The sequence below is a fragment of the Fonsecaea nubica genome (assembly GCF_001646965.1).
Source record: "Fonsecaea nubica strain CBS 269.64 chromosome Unknown Scaff34, whole genome shotgun sequence".
Classification (NCBI taxonomy): Eukaryota; Fungi; Ascomycota; class Eurotiomycetes; order Chaetothyriales; family Herpotrichiellaceae; genus Fonsecaea; species Fonsecaea nubica.
The window spans coordinates 288,067-307,355 of record NW_019173707.1 but is presented as its reverse complement, the minus strand read 5'-3'; the positions used below and the strand labels follow the sequence as shown (position 1 = coordinate 307,355).

The 19,289-nt window shown below is 53.2% G+C and overlaps 8 protein-coding genes across 8 annotated transcripts; 4 read left to right on the top strand and 4 right to left on the bottom strand.

Annotated features, from left to right (window-relative positions):
* Positions 1 to 2,054: 2,054 nt before the first annotated feature.
* Positions 2,055 to 3,023, bottom strand: AYO20_05779 (hypothetical protein; the record flags this gene model as incomplete). Its single annotated transcript, XM_022644072.1, has 1 exon — positions 2,055 to 3,023. The coding sequence occupies one exon, from the start codon at positions 3,021 to 3,023 to the stop codon at positions 2,055 to 2,057; it is 969 nt and encodes a 322-aa protein (XP_022500076.1).
* Positions 3,024 to 5,418: 2,395 nt separating this feature from the next.
* Positions 5,419 to 6,537, bottom strand: AYO20_05778 (hypothetical protein; the record flags this gene model as incomplete). The annotated part of the gene is made up of 5 exons (XM_022644071.1): positions 5,419 to 5,801; positions 5,857 to 5,897; positions 5,941 to 6,127; positions 6,194 to 6,403; positions 6,471 to 6,537. The coding sequence occupies 5 exons, from the start codon at positions 6,535 to 6,537 to the stop codon at positions 5,419 to 5,421; spliced, it is 888 nt and encodes a 295-aa protein (XP_022500075.1).
* Positions 6,538 to 7,122: 585 nt separating this feature from the next.
* AYO20_05777 (hypothetical protein) lies at positions 7,123 to 7,876 on the top strand (the record flags this gene model as incomplete). The annotated part of the gene is made up of 2 exons (XM_022644070.1): positions 7,123 to 7,175; positions 7,255 to 7,876. 2 exons carry the CDS (start codon positions 7,123 to 7,125, stop codon positions 7,874 to 7,876), a joined length of 675 nt encoding a protein of 224 aa, XP_022500074.1.
* Positions 7,877 to 8,770: 894 nt separating this feature from the next.
* AYO20_05776 (hypothetical protein) lies at positions 8,771 to 10,586 on the top strand (the record flags this gene model as incomplete). Its single annotated transcript, XM_022644069.1, has 5 exons — positions 8,771 to 8,989; positions 9,040 to 9,229; positions 9,289 to 9,758; positions 9,817 to 10,257; positions 10,314 to 10,586. 5 exons carry the CDS (start codon positions 8,771 to 8,773, stop codon positions 10,584 to 10,586), a joined length of 1,593 nt encoding a protein of 530 aa, XP_022500073.1.
* A 502-nt stretch (positions 10,587 to 11,088) lies between these two features.
* Positions 11,089 to 12,967, bottom strand: AYO20_05775 (hypothetical protein; the record flags this gene model as incomplete). Its single annotated transcript, XM_022644068.1, has 5 exons — positions 11,089 to 11,190; positions 11,256 to 11,345; positions 11,440 to 11,881; positions 11,931 to 12,139; positions 12,203 to 12,967. 5 exons carry the CDS (start codon positions 12,965 to 12,967, stop codon positions 11,089 to 11,091), a joined length of 1,608 nt encoding a protein of 535 aa, XP_022500072.1.
* Positions 12,968 to 13,803: 836 nt separating this feature from the next.
* AYO20_05774 (hypothetical protein) lies at positions 13,804 to 14,783 on the top strand (the record flags this gene model as incomplete). The annotated part of the gene is made up of 4 exons (XM_022644067.1): positions 13,804 to 13,830; positions 13,896 to 14,240; positions 14,294 to 14,519; positions 14,599 to 14,783. The coding sequence occupies 4 exons, from the start codon at positions 13,804 to 13,806 to the stop codon at positions 14,781 to 14,783; spliced, it is 783 nt and encodes a 260-aa protein (XP_022500071.1).
* Positions 14,784 to 14,899: 116 nt separating this feature from the next.
* Positions 14,900 to 17,116, bottom strand: AYO20_05773 (hypothetical protein; the record flags this gene model as incomplete). The annotated part of the gene is made up of 1 exon (XM_022644066.1): positions 14,900 to 17,116. One exon carries the CDS (start codon positions 17,114 to 17,116, stop codon positions 14,900 to 14,902), a length of 2,217 nt encoding a protein of 738 aa, XP_022500070.1.
* A 980-nt stretch (positions 17,117 to 18,096) lies between these two features.
* Positions 18,097 to 19,044, top strand: AYO20_05772 (hypothetical protein; the record flags this gene model as incomplete). The annotated part of the gene is made up of 3 exons (XM_022644065.1): positions 18,097 to 18,191; positions 18,265 to 18,708; positions 18,795 to 19,044. The coding sequence occupies 3 exons, from the start codon at positions 18,097 to 18,099 to the stop codon at positions 19,042 to 19,044; spliced, it is 789 nt and encodes a 262-aa protein (XP_022500069.1).
* Between the last annotated feature and the right edge of the window lie 245 nt (positions 19,045 to 19,289).

The window sequence follows — 19,289 nt, the reverse complement described above, 5'->3', positions numbered from 1 at the left end:
GAAAACCACTCTCCTCGAACATAAGCACTAGCGTAGGCGTCGCCGACATTCTCTACTAGGCCATCACGGAAACCTAGATCGACGTTCGGCGGAGCATACCTTTATAGGCTGTATATAGACGGCGGTTTAAATACTAACGTTAGCTATAGGCTAATACTCGTATTAATAGGGAGTTAATTAGGGCTAAAACTTAGACTAGAAAGTTCCTTAAAAACGAATCATAGTCTCTAGGACATAGGTATCGACCCGTATGCTCACAAATACAATATCCTCGACGTAGGCTGACTAAAATACGGCCATACAGTACATTGTAAACCGCTACCTACTGTTCGATGACCTTAAACACAGCACCGCCACCCTATAAGAGGAATAGGAGCGTGGATTGTCGCCGGAGATTGTGCAAGAACGAGAGGTGTGAAGGCCCGAGCCTGCAGAACCCGCGAAGCATCGAATTCACCCTGACTCAGTTACCTTCGTGGCCAATGGAGTACTTAAGAGAGGCTTAAAGGCCATCCAACCTACCTTTGAGACATTGCGCCTGACTAGCGCAGCTGCACATATGTGGCTGCACCAACATTGCTTCATCCTGACTTGCACAAACGGAACATATTTGTCTTGGAGGATGATCCCTTTGTTGTGACTGACATTATTGATTGGCAATCAGCTAGTCTGGAGCCAGTGTTCTGGTATGCGACGAGCCACCAGACTTTGGAGCATCCGATGACGAGGGGTGCGCCAAAGCTTTTGACCATTGTACTCAATATCTGGTCCCCAAGCTGTCGCGGCCCAGATCAATGGATGAGGCTTTGTTCCGACCCATTCGACATTGCCATAGAACATGGAAGCACGGGGCTGTGGCTTTACGGCATGAACTAATCGAGACTTTGCAGGTCTGGGAGAGTCTTGGATTTACGGGTACTTGTCCATTTCCCAGACCTTCGGCGGAAGAACTAGCTATACATCGATAAGAGTACCAAAGGTTCGAGGCAGCCCAGAATCTGAGGTATGATCTAGCGGGGCTACTTGACACTACATCCGACGGATGGGTTCCTGAGGAGGCATGGGAAGTTACACAAGCTGCTCACAGGAACATGTACGAAGAGATGTTGAAGGCGGTTCTGGCCAACACAGAACCAGATGCTATCAAAACGGAGGAGGATTTGAGGGAAATCTGGCCATTCGACTTGTGATTTAGTCTCCAGCCTACGGGAGAATTATGGAAAAGACTTTGTTGCTATGTATAACCACACTGACGGGTCGGTATTACTGCACCCCCAACGAGATCAAGTCGCTCGGTTATGATCGCACATACAGAGTCTCTGCCACCGCGCTTGAGAGGGTGGAGGAAGGGATGTACAGCCTTAGACCCGTGCGAGTCATTCTTTGCGTTGATGACAAGGACCGAGCAGATTTCGCGACAATGATAATATCAGGTCGTTGCCGATGTCGAATGCTGCCTGGCCACATTACACCGTACGGTGGGTTCCAGGCACGATAACGACAAAGGTTTTGTGCGCGATAAGGCGCGAGCGGAGCGGTACTCTACATGCACCACCCTACCGTACGTCTCGTAGGAATATTGACTTGCGAGGGGAACAATGAAATATCCACAGCTGGAATGAGCACCAATGCCGAGGTGAGAGGTCTCCATCTACCACGCAACTAAGAAATGCCCTCTGAGTTGGCATATAGGTGATAGACCAGACGCGAGGAGTGGCAGTGAACTCCTGGGACCATACGAGAAGAGGAGATTGAAGCTACACGGGACTGAAGGCAGACAGCACGAGGCGAGAGCCGGCGACGGGTTCCGGAAGCATGGTTTTCTGCGTCTTTTAAACACCAAATGTAATTCAAATCCTTCTTCATTGCGCCACATGATCCAAACGTGCCACCAATGCAGAAATACTCGCCCATGTAGGAAACTTCGTTTGCGCAGCTTCGGCGCGTACCCAAATCGTGAGCCACGACATTGTGAGATCTATAGCGTTTTAAGGGAACGCTTGCCATCACCTTTGTCCCCGGGAACAACTGACTCCCTTGTATTGGAGGCATCTCTAACAAGGTGATGGTTGGATATGGCCGCCGCGCCATGTCTCCAGGAAACAAGGGCCCGGGCCGCAATCCAAAAGACCAGACCGAACAAGCTCTTTACACAAACCCACTTCTTCGGCGCTGTCCGCTTTGCCCAAACTTGCTTGCAGCGGAAGATCGGCAGTGCATGCAAAGACCGCGGACTGCAGTGCACGCATCGATGGGAAGTGACCAAACCAACAGTCGCGAATGATGTCTTCGAGAGGGGTTCTCTTTAGCTCTGGGAATCGCATATATTGAAACCGTTCAACGACCTCTTCAGGATCCATGGCTATGTCCTCGTAGGGCTCATGCCCGTAGAGCATCATGTAGAGCACAGACCCGATGGCAAACTGCTCAGTTCTTGGTCCACAGGTGCCGAAACTGCCCTTGTCCGGTCCGTCAGCGAGTACTCGTGCCCACGGTGCTGGCGCACCGGGCAAATCCTCCCCAACAGTGGCGTAAGAGTCGAAATCTGACAGCTTCATATCCAGAAACTGGTCGAGAAGCAGATTTCGAGGATGGATATCGTTGTGGGCGACGTTCATGGTCTCGAGAAATGCAGCCGCAGAAGTAAGTTGCCGCATCCACCGGCTGATCAACTCTGTATCGTCCTTTGCCGTAACCTCGATGACTCTTCCGGGATATTCTTCCAAGTCTTCTCTGATCTGACGTGACATGAGTCGCTGACTGAGACTTCCCGCGGCACAGTAGGAGAGAAAGATGGCATTTGGAAGGAGGAGAAAGCACTCGACGATATCCCGACAAATTGATTTTCGCTTTAAAAGTCCGTAGAACTGGACCTCGCGGTGGAATTGCTCGTATCCTGATTTGAGAGGGTGTTTGACAACGATTCTAGGGTGGACCTGGTAGACGATGCACACTGCACCCTCACCAACCCAGTCGTACTTTGAAAGTTTCGGGGGAACGTGATCAAGGCTCTCGTCCGACATGGGTTCTCAGAATAGATATTAGTATGAGAAAGTGAACAACAGAGAATATGAGACGAATCAGCGACAATCGCCGAATAGGAGGGGATTGCAGGATATCACACCACGGCAGTACAGAACTGACGAATGGGCGGTGTAGTACTCGGTAGTTATGTGTCAAGTCAATGAGGTTGATGAAGGGAACGGAGGAAGGCAGCCAGATGGATCCAGGGGGTTTATGGTTTGCGCTATTTAAGCCCGTGCTCCGCCCAAACGCAGGGCTGGAAGAAGCACGTGATCGACGATTTAAAGAGTGTGTAACTCAAAATGGCAAGTTTTCCAAAGTTTCCCACGTTGTACACATGCTCGTGTCAAGGCACCTCAGCTTCACAGAGATTCTCGATCCTCTGCTGCTTAGCTTTTACCCATCTATTGCCTTCCTGTTTCCAAGTCCCATTTGCTTTGCAATCTTCGCAGGGCCACCGCTTGGTGCCTGACGCATAGTTGTTTGACGTTCCTTTTTCCACGCCACACCTGCCACATCCATCTGCGGGAACTAAGTGACCAGGACCATCGCGTTCCAGCCAGTGCTGACATATACCCTTCTGCCGACTGAATTGTCGTTTACACATCCAGCCAATGTGTAATGCGCACTGTTTGACATCAGTTGCTGTAGGGCAACGGGATGTTTCTCAGATACCTTTTTCGTTGCTGTATGACGTCTGAAACCTTGATTGTTGTTTTCCAGATGTGAGAGGATGATAAATTAACAGCTCCTTCCTGTGGCTGCTCAAGGGTTTATATATTATCTATGTCGCACCTGGGTCATGTATCGGGCGTCAATGACCTCTCATGAACGAAGATTGAACTTTTGATCATCACCGCAAGAGCGCAGGAGAACGCGGCAACACCCTTGTAGGACATATCCAGACAAACAACTGCCCACTCCTACATACTAATTAATCAGCCAATGGATGCTAATATGCGCGTGGCCTCCTCTGACCAGCTGTCAGCGAGACGTCCATGGCCTGCATATCCCCGACCGCCATTGGGCATGATCGAGGACTAGGCAGGCAGCAGCCGGGACTGCTGCTGGGTTAATTTTCTATTTGCCACTGTCAAGGCGTTGCAAATAGCGTACACCACTGTACAGCGGAGGTTGACACGCCTGCTTGTAGGGGATGATATCTGTTGATTGTCACAGCCTAGTCTGAAAGATGGCAACTTCCCTACCTGCAAGTGGGAGTGGACATTTAGGAACCTGCCGTGCCTCCTTAGTTATCCAATGGCACCGGCCCCTGGATCTCTCCGGCTACGAGTTCGAACATTGGACGAATAGTAAGATCTACTGAGGCAGCACAACACCAAGACCAGCATCTAGAACAGTCACCCTTGACCGGCCCCCGAAGCTACAAGGGACAATCCTAAAGCCGGTAAAGAGCCACTCTCCCACGGCAAAAGTGGTGTCGGCGGTCGGGACTTTCTTGTTGAAAGGGTGATTGGTGGCGATGTCGAATCGCAGAAAATCCTTTGCATTTACGAGATCAGGCGGCGGTGCACCTGTGCTGAGGTGCTAGCTAGGGATGGTCTCTTCGTCCGGAGGAAGCCCCAGGCGCTTGTACTCTACTCTCGCGGCTCCTAGGTGTCATATAGAGCCACAAGGTCAGGGCCATCATTAGAAGAGCTGAGCACACCTGTCTCACTGGATTGAGCGTCATAGAGTTCGATCCTGGTCTCTTGGAGACATGCTTCTCCCCGCCACGGATCTTGTCGGCTTCTGAACGCACGCCCTTCTAGTGTCGTTGACCTGTGTGCGAGCCCACCACTCATCGCAGTCGTAGGGTAGAAGTGGAAGGCGATTGAGGATCGTGGACGGCTTGACAGAAGTAGTAAGAACCGGACAATGCGGAGCCTGGATCTAGCTGGGAGTAACGACGGTCACAGTAGCGACAAGGTAACACGAGGAGTAGGAAGAAGTCTTCACAGCTCACGCACCCAGGTAGAGACCATTTCCCATTCTCTGCTCCTGAGAGGAAAGGAGGAACGCTAGCCACCAGCGGCCGAGAAGGGATCGGTACAGCCCCAGAAGTGGTCATTATTGAGCACCAATGAGTTTAGACCCGGGTCAGAGGAAAAGGGGAGCGCGTCGATGCGGAAAACGCAGGAGGAACAGAGCCGGTGAAGGCGACGGTAAGTCGGGGTCGGTCGAAGGTCAGAAGAGAGGTAAGTACGCAGGTCGAGATCAGGCTAAGCCTTTTTAGAAATGAACGTCGCCGCCTTGTGCGAAACCTCAGCCCTGGAGTACCTCAGCCTCGCGAAACCTGGTTCTGGCAGGGCTTTCATTCTTTTCATTTAGGCATTATATCCTGCTTTAGACTGTGCATTCTGTCCGGCTACACTGTCCCATCACCTTTTTATTTTATATCTTCCTCCCCTGTCCATTCTTGAAGATCTCCTCAAAGACCTCGTCGTCCTGTGCATGGCTATTCCCCTCGGCCAGGGTATTGCACAGCTGAAAGCTGCACGCCAACGCATCCTTCTCGATCTCCCGATAATCCCCGTTCTCTATGTATATCACCTGGCCGTTGCGGGCTTCGTCCGCGGCGAGCAAGCCCACCGCCCGCGCCACGGCGCTCGGGTCCTGGAATTTGACCCCGATGCTCTCCAGCCACTGGGCGTCGAGGAGATTGGTCCGCGTCCAGTTGGGGGCGATGCTGTTGAGGCGGATCTTGTCGAGCTTGCGCACGCGGAGCTGAGGGAGGACGCCTCTTTGGAATCCCAGAACGCTGTGTTTGGACGTTGCTGGGAGAAATCGAGGTTAGTTTGTTTCGTAAAGTGCGGGCATGCATGTCCTTACTATAGTCGGTCGCTCCAAAGGTCATGTAACCTGTCAATTCACTGTTAGTAGCCGAGCCGCTGTTATATCAGGGAGTGTTGGCACTTGCTTGTCGCCGAGGCTGTGAGGATGATGCTTCCGCCCGTTTCTTGCCGTGCCATGTGCCATATGGCTAGAGTGACGGTGTTGATCAACCCGATAACATTGATTTCATAGCACAGCCGAGACGGCTCCTTCGGTTGCCCCTGGTCATCCACTTGAAGGTCGAAGTAATCTGCGATTGTGGCGACCCCTATATACCGTTAGGTGCTCTTCGTCGCCTGGCCCACTGCGTCCCCTTGTCAAGTGTCGAGCTCACCAGCATTCGCAAACGTGACGTCCACACGGCCAAATCTCTTCACAGTCTCCTGGAACAGATTCCGGAGGTCCTCCCACTTGGTGACATCAGTCTTGATGAAGGTCGTGTTGGGGTATTCGCCGGTCGGCGGCTTGAGATCCGCATTCACCACCGTCGCACCATTCTCCACAAAGAGCTTGAGTGTCTCCAGGCCAATGCCGGATGAAGAACCTATACATAGTCAACGGTGAGAATTCCAGGTAATATATATCACTAAGCCCTAGCCTGGGTTTTATACCTGTCAAGACGGCAACTTTTCCCTTGAGCGCCTTCAATTGATTTTCGTCGATCTGGAATGTAGACATTGAGGGCTGGAGGTTTTTGTAACTATTCGCGCAAACTGTACAATGAGATACTCTGGCAACCCCTTTGATGGGTATTTTTTGGGCTCGTTTGATATATATTTGAACAGACTTGCCAAACGTGATCTTGCAGTATAACTCGTTTACATTTCCATGGCTTCACAGCGACTCCTCCATAAACCCGGGACCCATGTAGGTCGCCGGCTATTACCGTTAGTCTCTCGAAGCCGGCCAAAGGGCGTTTGCCGACTTGTGCCGCCTTGTTTATGCGACCGTTTTTTTTTTGTGACACTTACTGTGCAGAGATTTCGTTACCAACAAACTAAGCGTGAAATCAAGAGTTTACGTGCGAAAGGACTTTAGAGGGACCACCTGGAGGATTGGGACATTTGTCAGTTTCGTGGTCAGTGAAGAGGGTCGCACTCGGGTGCGGTGTCTCCCTCTCTGTCTGTGTTTGATGATGTTTGCACGCTGAGACTGACATCAACGAAGACTCAGTATAAATCCGAAGCGGCCTCAAAACCTCACGCAAAAGGACAAGAACACGCCGACGTTGTTACTGTCACTGTCACCAGACCGCCAACAGCAATGCAGACGCCATTGAAAAAGCTCAAACTGTACTCCACGGCCGGTGGCCCAAAGTGAGTCGACTTTCCCACCCATCAAACAGCAACAATATCTGTCCCAGTGTTCTTTTTACTGACAAGCGCAATGAAAAAGCCCCTACAAAGTCGCCATCGTCCTCGAGGAGTTGGGACTGCCATACGAGACGGAGCTTTTGGACGTGACGGACGTGAAGAAGAGGCCCTTTACCGACCTGAACCCCAACGGGCGCGTGCCGGCGCTGACGGACCCGAATACCAACGACGGGTTGACGCTCTGGGAGTCGGGCGCCATCATCCAGTACCTCGTCGAGACGTACGACGCTGCCGGGAAAATCACGTATCACTCGTCGCCCGAGAAGTTCCTGCTCACCCAGTGGCTGCACTTCCAGGTGTCGGGCCAGGGCCCCTACTACGGCCAGTGCGCCTGGTTCACGCACTACCACCACGAGACGCTGCCGAGCGCCCAGGACCGCTACCTCAGGGAGGTCGAGCGGGTCATTGCCGTGCTGGACGGGTGGCTGCGCACGCACCCCTTCCTCGTCGGCGACAAGTGCACCTACGCCGACCTGAGCTTCGTGACCTGGGCCGTCCTCGTGCCGTGGCTGGACAAGGACAAGAAGATCCCAATGTCCCGGTACAGTGCGTACAGCGCGTGGCTGGAGAAGCTTGTCGCGAGACCCGCGGTGCGCGGAGTTTTGGATCTGCTTGAAGAACGGAGGAAGAAGCTTTTGGGGTAGATGCGAACATGTCATTGCATGTACGGTATATACTAGGCATAACTTCTATGAGATTGCATTGCATTGCATTGATATATCGACTTCTGTAGCCTCAGAGCTACTGAATACCAGTCAACTATCTCGTCGCTATTGCCATCAAGATCCAGCACTGCTCTAGCATAGTTGCCATCGACTGATTTCTGTGACACATTGGAGGTAGATTTAGGATCTCTATATACGGAGTTCGGAGTGGTGTGTGGCCAGGCCGAGTCCGACACATACGGCCGCAAGAGTCAAGCTTTTCCTCGCTCCGCGTTTAGATCTGGTGGGAAAGCGTGAACTGCGTCGATTGGCGAAGTCGCCATTGATCTTTCTGGCCTGGTCTTCCTTGGGGGTTTGTGGCTGGCTGCATTGGGATGGTAGTCTGGATAGTCTTCGATCACGGCAAAGCACGGTGCTCAGCAGGCCTGGATCAACAACCATCGACAGCCCCTTTTGGATGCTAACACTGTTAGGGTGTCCAATCATCATAAATCATTCTGCCTTACGTACGTAACTCCCAGGAATACTCCACGTGTCTGGAGAGCTGGGACCGTGTTCCCCACGACCCCAGATCCCCGGGAAAGTTGTCTAGCCTCTCGACCGCTAAGAAAGACACTTAGCCAGCCTGGTGTGGTAAGGTGATATCCCAGCAATGAACTATAGCTTCACACCTGGCGTACTGACCTCGTACTGCCCGGCCATGCCACGGTCGTTCTCGAGGCCGTCATCCGAGGTGTTCATCTGGAGTGAAATTGTAGAGGGTGTATATATGAACAGTCGAGACTCAAGACGCTGAAGTCGCAAGGCATATTGGTTGGTAAATCGACAGAGCTCCTTTTCGTTATAACACTGTGCAAGACAACGTCCCCAACCATGGACTCGCAGGGCGTCAAAGTCCCCTTCAATTGGCTCAACTTCTGGACATGTATGGTCTTGAGCTTTGGCATGTTCGTGAATGGCTACCTCTCAGGGGTCATTGGCACCACTTTGGCCGACCCAGGCTTCGTCGTGTACATGGGTTTGGTTGACAGGGATGGTAATCCTACTGAAAATTCTGAAGCCTTGATCGGCGCCTCGACGGGCATATTCCAGGTAAGTAGGCACACTTCGCTCCAAAAGCCATTTCACTCAACCATCACCAGGCTGGCGGGTTCGTTGGCGTGCTCATCGGCAGCTGGCTGCTTGATCGTTTCGGACGGAAGAGAACCGCCATTATCGTGGCGGCATTGTGCGCCATATTCCAAGCCATCACTGCAGCCTCGCAGAACGTTGGTATGTTTATAGCACTGAGGTTCTTCGTGGGTGCTGCTGCCTTCATGGAGATGTCTATCAGTACGTGTCACCCTCTGCTGTTCAATGAGCACGACCTTGATACTGACACCTCGCAACAGCGCCTGTCTACGTTGCTGAACTGGCTCCGACAAAGACTCGCGGCCTGACTGTGGGCATCACTGGCGTTTGGGTAGCAGTTGGATACGCCGTAGCTGCGTATTTCGGCGCTGCATTCTTCAATCTGGGAGAAACCATCCAGTGGCGTCTTCCGCTCGCGCTCGGCGCTGCCTGGCCACTGATCCTACTCCCGGCGTTGCTTATTATCCCAGAGTCGCCAAGGTACCTGTTAATGAAGGACCGATCCGAAGAAGCCCTCGCCGTTGTCTTGAAGCAGCATGCGGCACCGGGCCATGAAGACGACGCTCGGGCAGAGTTTTTCCAGATGCAACAACAGGCTGAGCTCGACTGCACCCTCGATGCTTCCTGGATTGGATTTCTCAAACACAAAACACACCGGCGACGAGGGGGGTTGGTGCTCATTCTTGGCTTCCTGGCACAGACGTCGGGAAATCTTGTCGTCAATAACTATGTATGACTCCTTGACTCGGTCACTTGGGTGTGTCCTGCGCTGATATCGTTTGTGACAGGGTCCAAGCTTGTACGGCGCTCTAGGATATGGTCCGTTTGACCAAGTCAGATTCCAGTGCGGCTACATCACGACGGCAATCATCTTCAGCATCATTGGGTCGCTGCTTGTCGATGGACTGGGACGTCGTTTGATCCTGATCAGCGGTCTGGCAGGCTGCGCGTGCATGATCTCCCTCGAGGCTGCCATGGTGGCCTGCTTTGCCCAAGAAGGGACGAACAAGGCCGGGCTCGCCGTCGGCGTGGCGGCCCTGTACCTGTTTGAGTCCTGCTACTGCTTCAGCGTCGACGTCTGTCTCTTCGTCGTGTCCAGCGAGCTCTTCCCCAACCACCTGCGCTCCAAGGGGGTGGCCCTGGCCATTGGTGCGTGTACCTTGACCAACATTGTCCTTTTGACGACGGCACCTACGGCCTTCCGACACGTTGGTTGGAAGTTCTTCCTGGTAAGTACTTCCTCGACAATAGCATTGTCAAGGTCAAGGACTAACCATTCTGAAAGTTGTTCATCATCACCACGGCATGCGGTGTTGTATTCCTTTACTTCTTTCTCCCAGAGACAAGCTCTATCCCCCTCGAAGAAACGGCCACCGTGTTTGGCTTGACGGACGAGGTCGCCATCAAGGCCAAAGACATCTACATCGACCACACCACCCACGAAATCACCGTGAGCCATCAGGATGACATTGCAGAGGTCGGTCAGACGAAGATCCGGCAGCTGGAGGATGAGAAGGAGAGACGATCTGAACACAAAGAGGTGGCTGCGGGAGTGTGATGAGAGGCGGCGGGGAGTCAGCTGTATGTCCAGCTACGTGGGATCGAGGAGTCAGGAACAGGATATCTTCTCGCGGGTGCCTGTAGCGTAGCAATGACAAGCTGAGTGAAGGGAGGGTTTGTGTACAAATGTAAAAGGAGACATGGTGAAGGGCGGCTCACATTCTACTCTGATAAACGTATTGAGATGGACGGAAACTGTCGTGAAGGGACGGAGAGATTTACAAGGAGGCATCTAAACGGAACAACACGAATGGTTCCTCCCAAGGCGCCGCAAATAGACTACATCTCTTCGTGTCACGAAGTCTTCTATCGCAACTACTACTCCCGGCAAATTGACCATAAGGCCTTCCATCGATACCTGCCGTGGCCTGCCTAGCTCTTACACACGGGAAATGTCCTATTAAATCTGGATATGCTTCCTCGCAAGACAGCCGACATACCATCTCCCAATCTCCCTTGCATCTCTATGCAAACATATTTCTCCTCTTCCTCTTTAGTTTCTAGTCGTGTTGGATAGCTTTGAACCTGACATTCAGAGCGTCTGGCTTGACGAACCAGAAGTTCTGCGTCTTCCATTCTTCTCCGGGCGTCGTGAGGGTCATCTGCTTGAAGATTAGACGTTCTCTTCTTTTCCTCGATGTCCAGTACACGCTCTGTTTGGACGTACCTCGTATGATCGCAACAATTGGGGCACGAGCTTGGACATCTCGAGCAGGGAAATGTTCTTGCCCAGACATGTGCGAGAGCCAGATCCAAACTGTAGAGATGATAGATACGATGTAGAGAGTTAGTTATGAATCCATTCCATCGAGAGAGAGGCGAGGGAATAATGATAATCTCGTTAAACTCACCGTGAGTGTCGCTCTCTCCATTGCTTTCAGTTGCTCAGTATCAGCCTTGATCCACCGTTCGGGATTCCACACCTCAGCGTCAGGCCCGAATACATCCTTGTTTCGGTGCACCACCCAAGCGTTGACCCCTACGACTGTTCCGCCCTTGAGCCAGTGCCCACCAAGAGACACTCCTCCCTCGGGGACCACTCTCTCCAGAGGCATACCGACAGCGGGATGCAGCCGCAGTGCCTCCTTGATACAGGCTTGGAGGTACGGCATGCTCTGCGCCTCTTTCCAACTCACCGCCTTGTGACTGGCGAATCTCGTCGAGCGTATCTCCTCAAGGAGGACTTGGAAACTGTGCGGATTTGTGAGAAGGTAATAGAAGACGGCGGTGAGGCTGATCCCGGTGGTATCAGAGCCCGCACCGACGTTGTTGACGGACCAGCTCAGAACGTTCCTGGACGCGGTCAGCATCCTAATTGATTGTCATGGACTTTGGTAGTTACCGGAAATGGGCATCTTTGTCACTGTCCGGGCCAACATCTGCGTTCAAGAACCGTGATAGAAAGTCGTGATATTGTTCCACGTCGTTTGACGACTGCAATCGCTTGCCAATTGCGTCGGCCGTGAACGCCACCATTGGATCTGAGACTTCTCGTTTCGGCCGCAGCGGATTCCGTCTCAGGAAGACGTCTATCCAAGGGATCTGGCCGACCTGCGCGGGTCTTTAGGACTTCTGTGGGAATGAGAAAAGGGATGATCCTTCAGAGCAACTTACTGGAGCCCCGTATGTGAAATGATGATGTATGCCCTGGCAAATATCTCCGATGTCGCGTCCTTGTTCCAGGAATCCAAATCTCTCCGAAAAGGTGATTTCACCCATCACGTCAAAAGCATACCACTGCAGCCACTGGGCCAGATTACACGTCTGGCCTGTCGTAGCGAATCTCTTGCCGACCACATCCATCAGGATTCCAGTGGTCGAGTCGACCAGTGGCTCGTACGAGACCAACGTGGACATGGCGTATGCGTGGGCGATGGGCTTCCTCTGGATGCGGTGCCACTCGTCGCTCTGCGTCGCGAACATGCTCTGCATGAGACGTCCGTTCGACACCGGGTCCAACGCCGTGTAGAAGTCGGACTTGCGAAAGCCCTTTGCGATCCCGTAGATGATGGGCAAGGCCTCTGGGTCGCTGACCGACACGAAGTTGGGACCCAGTCGTAGGTAGTGGCCGTGCTTTTTGTGTAGGGCAATCGTTTCCCACTGGCTTTGACCCCGGAGGACCATGGCCAGACGGTAGAAATTCGACAATGAGGCGAGAAACGGGCCTGGGATCGAGCGGAGATCGCGTCTGAAGATTCTGCGCGCGATCCAGGTGATGGCGAGGAGCAGGACTGCGATCAGAACGATATTGCGAGGCTGAATGTGTCTGCTCAGGGAGGGGATATAGATCTGAATCCGGATACCGCCATCATAGCGGTGGAAGACGCCCATTGCAGCAGCAGCAATCTCTCTCTCAAGGAGCTTGTCCGTTGAAGCCATCATAGGTGCGTGCGTGTGTGTGCCAAAGATCTTGCTCTGCCCAGCCACTGACGGCTCTCTGCTCTACTGCAAGCAGGATCTCTTCTTATCACGAGTGCCACCCATCGTTACACCCGAGCTCGGATCGGAGTATAGAGTCCAGAGTCCAGCATGTCTCAAATTGGACCGATTGGTCCTGGGCTGTCCCATTCTCCTTGCCATTTGCCGCCCCCCTTGCCACCTCCTTTGCGGTCTCCCCGCGTTCTGGTTTCTGGAGCATGGAGCATGGTGTATGGCGTATGCTCTCCCGCAAGTCACTGCCCAAGCTTCCTCTTCCCATTTCCGGGGATGGTCTGTTGCAGATCCACCCCGAAGTCCGGATGGTTCGTTCGTGTTCACCGTAGTGTTGAGGCTAGTGGCTACATGCCATGAGACGTATACGTAAACTGCTCCGTGCCGCGAACAGCCATGATGCCCGTCGACGAGTTGCCCCCGAATCGAGTCCCGACCGACTGGAGCTACGTACCTAGCGAGCCAGCGAGCTTAGTTCTCTGGTGTCGCCGTACAGCGCGGAGGTGGCGCTCCCTGTCTTCATCTAGTGGCTTGGAGTCGCGGAGGTTGCGGTGGTGATTTCGTGGAGATGAGTGCATTGTCGCTTCAACTTCAATCTCGAATCAGCCATGTTGATGGAAATTGGCATTGTAAAGCAAGGAGATTTACTCGGTGGAATCGCCCGGAGTGTCAATCGTTGGTTACGCGGGAAAGACCACATGTCCCGAGAGATATATGAAGCGCGAAATAAGATTCCCTTTCCAGTTCTGACATCTGTTACTCTCTTACATATATCAACCAATACCATGGGCACAAACAACATCGGAGGCAAAGTAATGTAATTCAATCCACACTTCTCCAAAACCTCTCTTTCCGTCACACTCCGTGTCTCACACAGGAATCTAGTATTGTTACTGGCGCAGGAGCAGGGATCGGTCTCGCCATAACGAAGATTCTGCTGGCACAGGCGACTGTCTCCCTCATCGTTGGGGTGGATGTTAAAACATCAGAGCTCGAAACGCTAGCAGTATCGAATCCAGACCGTCTTGCGGTGGTGCAAGGAGATGTGTCCACTCGATCTACAAATAAATCGGCCATTGACACCGCAGTTCGCCAGGGAGAAAAGATCGACGCGGTCATTTTGAACGCGGCAATCTTGCGTCCTGTCGGGCCCATCGCAGATACGGCGGTCGAAGAGTGGAAGAGACTGTTTGATGTGAATTTCTTCGGGTTGGTCCATGCAGTGAGTAACTGGTCAACCAGCAATCTTGCGTAGGTGACTGACGCTGTTTTCAGATCCAACTCTCGTTGCCGTATCTGCGCCAGACAAACGGCCATCTGCTCATGACCTCGTCGGGTGTCTCGCTCCAGCCGTATCACGCCTGGGCGGCCTACGCCTGCTCAAAAGCAGCCATGAACTCTCTTTGCGCCGGGCTGGCAAAGGAAGAGGAACAAGTGAAATTCCTGTGCCTGACTCCGGGTATTGTCGATTCGGGGATGCAGGCAGAGGTGCGACAAGAACGTAAGTTTTTGTGTAGTGGTGAAATGATCCGTCCTCCCTGGCCAGTGTTGCTCGCTCGCTCATACGTACGTTTGTCTAGACAAAACCCATATGCCGGCGGAGCAGTATAATTGGTTGACGTCGCTTCATGCCAATGGGGAGTTACTCCGCCCAGAGGCCCCTGCGACTTCGTTCGCGAGGTTGGCAGTTAGTGGGATCCCCAAGGACCTCAATGGTCAAGTGGTCGCATGGGATGATGAGAAGGTAACCACTGTAGCTTTTTGAATACAGCATAGCCTCCAAGAAATCAGGCACGCATCGATTTGATTCCATTTCTGCCTATGGAGTTCCCTCGAATAGAGCCCAAGCAGAACAACTTGTCTCAGGTCGATGCCGCCTCATCATACTGCATCTTGTTCTCGACTTCGTAGTGAGAGAACCACTTTTTCCAGATTATGTGCGATGCCCCAGACCTTCTGCCGTTTCAGCAACGCGGCCGTCTGATCGAGAACCGCCTGGCGTCCAGCTGGGCAGCAGAGCGAGCGCACGCCGAAGACGCTGATGCACGGGTTGCCACCGTTTTTGATCCAGTAGAAATGCCTCTTGGAAACGCTGTTGTCCCCCGGGTCGAGCTGGTCGAGTTGAAGTGGCGGATTTTGGGTCGAGCAAGGACTCGAAGGCAGCAGAGGAGCGACGCACGAGAGAATGACGCCGGCGTGGAAGATCAGATAGGGTTCCAGGGGCATCGAGTTGGGGAAGTTCCTGATCAGGCCCAGGACCTGTGCGCTGTGGTATGCCACTTCTCGCGTCCTCTGGGGGTCTTCGCTGCCCCAGCGCCTCATCCGCACCGCGGCATTCTCGGCCTCGGGTCCATGGCGGAGGTATGGGTACAGCCAGTTCATCAAATCGCCCGCGCCGTAGATGTGAGCCACATGGATCAACCGCATGCGATGGACGAGACGGAATATCTCCGTTTTGGTATGGGTCTTGGACAAGGCCACAATCGAAACGGACATGACGTCCAGAGCCCGAAGGAGATCTGTTCGACCGTCGTCGAAAGGCGCGGGCATGATAAGGTCGTTGAGAGGTGATGACCGGTTCTCTTTCAGCGACCACAGCATCCTCACCAGAGTCAGGACAACAATAAATCGGTGTCCTTCATCGGTGATGTTCTCCACAGCATTCGGTGTCCCGTCAAAAAGTGTTCTGATCGTCGACCCCAAAGGTGGATTCGCGGGATACGCCCTTGACGGGTGAAGAGCTGCCCAAGCCTGCGCCGTCTCTGCTGCCCACTCCTCTGCTGAGGCGGGAAGGTTGAGCTTAATGTCCCCAATACTCAGGAAGGGTCTGTTGTTCAGCAAATAGGCGACCGAGGCATCGTACATGTATAGTACCCATCCCAGACGACGCAACTTCTCGGTTTCGATCCAGTGACGCCACATGTCTTCCAGGCTCAGGTCCGTCTGGGTCAATGACGATGCCTCGAACCGGAACAGACCCATACATCTCGCTTGATGCAGCAATGTGCTGCGACCGGACTCGCTCAGCTCAAACAGGCGCTCACTACCCGTGCAGTACCCGTGAGTGCCCTGAAGGAGTTGGGCGGTGAGATATGGCCCCGTCCGGACGAAGCGGCGGTCCTGTTCAGCCATGAAGATGAGCAGCCGTCGAACTAGCTCGGACAGGACGATGGAGAATGCCTTGGCTCCGGGGAGGTCTGAGTAGCAGGCCCCAATACTGATCATGGCCAACGTCAGCACCAGGTCTCGGCCAGGGTCAAAGGTCGGTTGGTGAATCAAGTCAAGCGTTGGGTGAAAGTAAGCAAAGTATAAGTCGATGCAGTGGTCCAGCTTCTCCCTGCAGGGGAAGTGATCCAAGTTCAATGACTGTATTGAGTTGTGTTCAAAGGGGAGGAGGAGGCATTTCCGAAGCGCGTGCCATGTGCGATCGCTGACCGGCATTACCGAGAAGAATCTGGCATAGGCGTGAAAATCCTGGCCGTCGCTACCCAGAGCTGGCAGTGCCATGTGACTCTGTGTTGGACGGGGAGTGTCCAGCGGCCACGGGTCTCCAGAGTCTCCCATCTCCTGAGGCTGAGGAGTCAGGAGACCACCTAAAGCAGTAGAGGTGTCAGAGTCATGTCCATTCACGTTCTCGTCATCATTCTGATCTCCCACATCAGAATGCCTCGCTGATACCATCGCAGTTGGCGCGGCTGATAGGGATAGAATTTGAGAGAGCTGGCCATCAGAACACTCCGGGAAGCCGAAGAAGTCCGTTGGACCGAGTAACTCCTCGCCGTTCGCGTCCTTGAGGATCCAGTCAAGGTTAGAAGTGAAGTCCATGTCATCGAATGTGGCATACACGCTTTGAGAGGGGCCATTGGGACCGATGCTGGACTCGGCACTGCGATACCGAGTCCCGTTGTGGCTGTCAAGATTGGCCATGGAAACTTCATCTGTGCTGCGTTCGATCGCCGGGTGTCCGCTCAATGGCGAGAGCAAGTCGTTCCCTGAGGCATCTCCCAAATCACGAGAGACATCAGACTGCTGGTCGTAGGTCGCATTACTCCCATCTCTTGGCCGCGAAGCGCTCGACTTCTCCTGATTCTGACCCATGTCGCCGTAGACGCAGGTTAAGCTTCGACGCGCGCACGACGCACACGATGGTCGTTCGCCGTTGCATCGAGTCTTGGACTGAGAGCATGACAGACAGGCTTTTCTTCTCGTCTTGGGCGCTGGGCGATGCTTATCATGGACGCGCATGTGCCTTGCCAATGTGTCTTTGCGGTCGAACGGGCGCGAACAGATGGCACAGTGATACCTCGCATCCCTCCAGGTGGCATCCTGGGTGAAATGCATTCTTGCAGGGAGTTGAAATGAGGAGGATGGGAGCTTCAGTAAGAGGATGACAACACCTGAATCTTGGTGGAACCATGGATCGAAGAGGAACCAGACCGTTTGTCAACCTCTTCCGCACCTGCACCACCTGTGACGCTCGTGCTTACCAGAACATTACGGGATGTTGCGGGGTCGCTCCTTCTATATTTGCATAGCCACACACAATGCAGCTTCGCCAAGCATCTCGAAATTTTACCCCACGAAATAAACGAATAAACGAATACGGAGACCCCAGGGGAACCAGGCCGATTGAAGGGAGAGAAAACCCATCATCGAGGAGCTCGTTACTTCCCTTCTGCCTCGTGTTCCCAACCTTGGGGTCACCAGATTGCCGTGGCCTGCTTGGCCAGGCTGGAGAAGGGCCTTGCCATGCCTATCATTATCCACTATCTTCATTTTAGTCTCGCGCTACGGTGTTGAGTGTGGTCTACCCGAACTCCGGAGACTAAGAGTGCGACTTGGTCACTCGTTCGGTAAAGATGGCGGCTAAGCATGAGTACTCTACGATGAGTAGTTTCGGAGTATGCTTGACACCGTGTTGCCCGGGTTTGTCTCGACGGAAGAACCCAACACAACAGGGTACACGGTTGCTCGGTCGCCACCAACATGGCATGTTGGGTAGTGCGGGTGCAATGATAGGTATTCTCTAAGAGAGTATCCTCTGTACCTCAGAACGGCTTTCATCCCAGTTTCTCGAAATGACGGGTGAACAGACAATGAAAGGCAAGGTTGCTATTGTAAGTGGCAGTGCCAAAGGGATTGGGGCAGCTACTTGCCTCGAGTTGGCAGCGAGGTAAGCAGTAAACCAACCTAGGTGTTGCTTCAGGCCACTAATTGAATCCTCTCTCTATACACGGTGCCTATAGGGGGGCTCTCGTTATCGTCAATTATCCCTGGCCGTCTCAGAAAGCTGACGCAGACAAAGTCCTGGAAGATATTAAATTGAGTGGCGCCACGGCCGCTGATCAATGTCGAGCCATTGAGGCGGACATGTCGACGCTGGATGGACCCCAGCGGCTCGTCGACGAAACAGTTTGCTTGGTCGGGCGACCAATCGACATCCTGGTGAATAATGCAGGGATAGCAATCATGCGCCCGCTCGAAGATGTTACCGTGGATCAATGGGACACACAAGTCGACCTCAACGTCAGAGGAATGCTTCTGCTCACTCAAGCCGTGTTACCTCATCTCGCACACAATAGCCGGATCGTCAACCTGAGCAGTGTTGGTGCGCGTCAGGGATTTCGAGGGTCTACGGTCTACGGCGGGACGAAAGCCATGATTGAATCGTTTACAAGATGCTGGGCCTTGTAAGTTCCTCACACGCTTGCCTTCATCGTTCACGGCCCACGAAGAAATATCCCGCAATACCACGACTAAGAATATTACATTGTAGGGAATTGGGACCAAAGTATCGATGTACCGTCAACGCCGTCGAGCCTGGGCCCACAAACACGGCTGGCTTCACACAATCTGGCCCAGACTTTCTGCAGAACATCCAGCCTCTCCTCGATGCGACACCCATGGGACCACGCATGGCCGAGCCGTCGGAGATCGCCTATGCGATTGCTTTTCTCTGCGAGGAACGGAGCGGCTGGATCACCGGGGCTTGTCTTCCGGTAAATGGGGGATTCTTGATGCCGTAGGCACAACTAAAAAGTACAAAGTGCAAAGTGCAAATACAAGTAACAACTATATTGCGCAAATCTCCATCTTTCGAAGCTGCTGTTTGGGGGCCTAGGACGTTCCAGTAAGGGATCTACAGCAGACATCATATCTTATTGACGCTCATGATAGATAGAGGTTCACACCAAGTATTATATCCATGCCTGCAGGTCTCCCTCTCTCTCTCTCTCTCGAGAGAGAGAGAGAGAGATGGGGTCGATTAGAG